General features: G+C 28.5%; 2 protein-coding genes across 2 annotated transcripts in view; one reads left to right on the top strand and one right to left on the bottom strand.

The window, feature by feature from the left end:
• The window catches only part of LOC105625635 (IST1 homolog), a 3300-nt gene extending 1753 nt beyond the window's left edge, over positions 1–1547 (top strand). Inside the window, exons 2-5 of the mRNA XM_012206957.1 lie at positions 348–780; positions 917–1054; positions 1171–1224; positions 1368–1547. Of these exons, the coding sequence (XP_012062347.1) occupies positions 348–780; positions 917–1054; positions 1171–1224; positions 1368–1547 (805 nt within the window). The remainder of the gene's footprint in view (positions 1–347; positions 781–916; positions 1055–1170; positions 1225–1367) is intronic.
• A 422-nt stretch (positions 1548–1969) lies between these two features.
• Positions 1970–4710, bottom strand: part of LOC105625803 (general odorant-binding protein 71) — a 4853-nt gene continuing 2112 nt past the window's right edge. Inside the window, exons 2-6 of the mRNA XM_012207117.1 lie at positions 3851–4092; positions 3425–3566; positions 2587–2622; positions 2325–2519; positions 1970–1993 (exon numbers count right to left, since the gene is read on the bottom strand). Of these exons, the coding sequence (XP_012062507.1) occupies positions 1970–1993; positions 2325–2519; positions 2587–2622; positions 3425–3566; positions 3851–4092 (639 nt within the window). The remainder of the gene's footprint in view (positions 1994–2324; positions 2520–2586; positions 2623–3424; positions 3567–3850; positions 4093–4710) is intronic.

A 4710-nucleotide genomic window follows, 5' to 3' on the forward strand; every position in this document is an offset into this window, starting at 1 on the left:
TAATAATATACATGTGTCAGAATGACTGCGTTCAGCAGAACGTTTATTTTGCAACTGTTGAAAGTTTTCTTCGCGTTGATTAAATCATACTTTTAGATTTAGAAGAATTATATTTCAGCAATCATAAAACGGTTGTACAACAGTTAAATCTGCTGAATACACCCAGTGACTTGTAATGATAATTTATAAATATAATATAAATCAGTGATAACATATGTTTCCACTCAAATTTCCTTCAAATTTTTTAACAAACAAAATCCATTAATAATTCATGAATTAAAATAATAACTTACTTTAAAGCAATTTATTATTCAGGTATACACAATTTTAATTTATTATCTATTCAGAAATCTTGACGACGGTTTGGCAGAAGCTATATCAACCATTCTTTGGGCGGCACCTCGCATCCAGACAGATGTACAGGAAATCAAGGTGATAGCAGACATCTTGACATCCAAATATGGTAAACAGTATACAGAAGCTTGCCGAGAAGAAGCAATTCAAACCATATCAGAAAAACTGAAGCATAAAATGAGCGTGCAATCACCATCAAAATTGCTTGTGGAGAAATATTTAATAGAAATCGCCAAGAATTACAACGTGGAATATGAGCCAGATCCACAAATAATGGCAGAAGCCCAAGATGCGATGTTAATAGACATAGGAGGGGAATCAAGAAACAATCTGGACACAGCCAGTGGAGGAATACCTCATCCTCCTGGCTTCATAGGTTATCCACAAGCACCTCTGTTACCCGATCCTGGATTTCATTCGAGTGTGGTAATTTAAATCTATTTTTTGTTTAAAAATGAAAGAATACTAATATAATTTTTAGAAATTGGCAAGCTGAATTTATGAAATTGTTTAATAATGAATTCTAATAATTTTGATCATCATTAAAAATATCATGTTCCAGGATTCGGAGAAAGATACTCATGCCTTAGGATTTGTGTCCCCAACATCTCCACCTTCTGTTGAAAAAGATCAGAATACTTCTTTCAATCCTACACTTTCATACAATATACCTCTAGACAATGCCAATTCGAACAAACCCGTAAGTAATTTATGTTTATTGTCAATAATTTCTCAAATTATTATATATTTTTCTATTAATATTAATAGTGATAATAAATAATTTTTTTATAATATTTTAAAAATCATTAATTATAGGAAGATTTACCACCACCGTACCAGTCTAACTTCCCACCTGATTTAAATAAACAGGTGAAGTCTAGTTCATAGAATTTCATTTTTATAATTTTTAAATAATTATTAAAATAAAAAAGATATTTGTTTAAAATATGAAAATATTTTAAAATTCTATTGAATTATAAGAACATATGTACAATTATATTTTCCATATATAGTCAGATGAGAAACCAAAACCCCAGCCAAGGTCCAAGATACCAATAAACAACTATCAACTTCCGGATCTGCCAGCAGTGCCGACAGAAAATAATGATTCGCCCGCGAATTTATCCGTGAATGATGACATTGATTTTGATGACTTGATGAAACGATTCGAAGATCTAAAAAAGAGGAAGTAACGATTAATAGAGATATAAAAGCATATGTAAAACGTGTTATTTTGTTATCACTTTATCCTCGCAAGGTGTTGTATTTAGTAGTGCCTTGTGCAAAGAGAAAAGGTCTAGGAAATTTATGTCAGTCTCTAAGCTTTTGCAATAAGGAAAATAAATATATATAATTATGCTTTATTCACGAACGTGTAATCAAATACACATAAATTGTTATATTAATTAACGTGTTAATCTTTTTATCGTTATTACATATATTCCATTTTATAATAAGTATATAGATATATATATATATATATGTATATATATATATTTTTTTTTTTTTTTCAAATTAATATTTTTATGAGAATGATCTTCCTATTTTTCTTACTTCTCATTTTATTTATTTCTTCTACAGAAATTATTAGTTGTAAGATGTCTATACAATATTATCAGTCATCCCAATCTTCGCATCTCTGAAAAAATCAATTAAAAATATTAAGAATCCTTTGTTTTTTTAAATTTATTCTCATAAAATTTTTGAAATATCCTTTATTTTATAAATATCCTTTATTTTACTATAATTTAACTTTATTAACTAAAATTTTTATTTTTTGATACTAAATTAAACTTCTGTACTTATTATAATATATATTATACTTATGTATTTTTTAAATTTATTCTAAAAAAAGACAAATTCTAAGATATTCATATATTATTAATAACCCAAGAAGTACAAAATTGTACAAACGTTCCTACAATTGTTATGTCATTAAATTGTAGTCCTTGAAAAATTTGTATACATACTTCCTTTCCTTTATCAATTAAACAAGTTAAGAGATTTTCCGAGAAGTAACATGCGTTTTGTCCCGCATCTGAATCCAAATAATAGAAACATTCTATAACAGCTTCTTCTATCAAATCCTGTAATTCTGGATTGTGTGTATTACGTGTCATAAACTGAATGATTGAAACTTGCTCAGGGTATCCTCTTTGATCTACCTATTAAAAAGCCAGAATTGAAAAAATCAATCTATCTATTAAGTTTTGAAATAATCTATATATTTACCATATTTAATTCATTGAAGAAACACTGGATGATGCACTATAATAAAATTAAATAATACTTTGTGTTAGTATAAATTGTTAAATTATTGTTATTAGACATATTTAAAAAAAAACAATATTGGCTCAAAAAATTTTTATTGCGATAAAAGACATATTAATTTGAAAACTAACAAAAAAGTATATAAAATATTTTAAAATAATATTTATTAATTATTAGAGAGAAAAAAAAGAGAGAAACATTTTTCTGCATTATTTCTTTAGTTTCATAAGATTAGAGATCAGAAATGTTTAATCTTTGTGTATATAGTGACTTCTATTGAATGCGGCAAGCGTTTCCACGTCCGATGTTGTCCCGTGTGCAGAAGCCATTATTGCAGATGATGATTGCATTTCTTTTATTTTTTTAAATTTTAATTTTAGTTTGTCATTTTTTAAAATACGAATTAAAAATATGAATACTTCGAGAAAACAATATGTATATATTTATACATATTATTTTCTTTTATTTATATTTATACATAATTGGAGCTCTATTAATATTAGGTATGGGAAAAAGTTTTTCCCGTTAAAAAAAACGCCACGAACTTTTTCCCACACTAATATAAAAAAGAATAATTAAAGTTAGGCTCTAGGGAAAACTATAAACAATAAATTTGGGAAAAAACGGGCAATTAAGAGTATCTAAATTTACAATATTTGGAGCGATTATATCAATATATATTTCTCAATACTATATATATATATAACAAATACTGAATGTTCGACTTAATTCAAGCCATCTTTAGCAGCCTAGTAAGTCTATAAAATCTCTATTAATATATCTTATTAATATAGCTTACTTGTTCTTGTTGCTTGCCATAATTCTCAAAGTTGTCATACATCTGGTCATAGCTCGATTTACCAGCTCCATTGGAATAGCTGAAATCGCGATTATTGCTGCTATGAGAAGAATGACTGCTTTTCCGGTTTCCATTTATATAACTAATGAAATAGCATCAATCGTTAATATGTTTTTCTGATCATTTCTATGATTCTTAATTATTACACAAATATTAAGTAGATATGATATACGATGCTTGTTTTCTTATTGGATTGCTAGTTGATTAGAACTTTACCATTCCAATACGTACGATAGCAAGAATCTAATCCAGTTAGCAACGAACATCGTGTACCGCCGGTTTTAATTATACTGATTTTAATATTTTTAGTTTTTATTATTATCTAATCATATCAGTTATTCATGGATGATTATTTTATTTCGCTACCGATTCTCATTAGAGTTTTTCCAAGATTGTATGTTGGAGAACTTGTTGCCGCCATTCATAATAAAGAACCTTGTACCAAACAAATCTACGCTTAAAGAATCATCACTATCATCCTCTTCACTGGATGAATCATTATTGCTATGATTGTTACCAGTTTTAGATCGTGCCTTGCAAATCTGCATAACCTTCTGGTATTGATCGTGTTGAATATCCTGCTGGACGCTTGATCTGCATTTTAATGACTGCAAACATATAAAAATTTGCTGAAAGAATTATTATGTATTTTTAGTCTTAGTGATGCTGTAACCTTCAAGTCTCATAATGCAAAAAGCTTGATGTTTGACCACCAACGAGATACTATTAAAGATACATTTACTAATTAGCTAGATACATTTACTATTGAGCGCTTAGTGATCTTTAATGTAATTGGTTTCTACATTTAGATCCAGTGAAGAACTAAAGGAAAAATCCAATATATTAAAGAATCACTAAGCGCTAACTGATTTGTTGAACACAATAAATATCGGACAAAATTTGCCATATCAAATACTGACAGCAGAAATCAAGCATGATACAAGTCGCGTTCAGCAGAAGTTTGTTTTGCAACTTTTTGTGTTGAAACTTTTATCCATCCTGATTGAATTACATTTTCATATTAGGTATACAACTTTGCTTCCGCCGTTTTTTTCCGAAATTCGAGGCTTTATTGTAAAAAACTGGTTATACATTTATGATTCAAAGTATTGTCCATCGCTGGCCACTACTTTCTCCCATCTTTCGGGTAGCGTACGAATCCCGCGTCGAAAAAACTGGTCATCTTTTGAGGCTATCCACGAATCGATCCAATTTTTTACTTCTTC

Source organism: Atta cephalotes (genome assembly GCF_000143395.1).
Source record: "Atta cephalotes unplaced genomic scaffold scaffold00003, whole genome shotgun sequence".
Taxonomy (NCBI): Eukaryota; Metazoa; Arthropoda; class Insecta; order Hymenoptera; family Formicidae; genus Atta; species Atta cephalotes.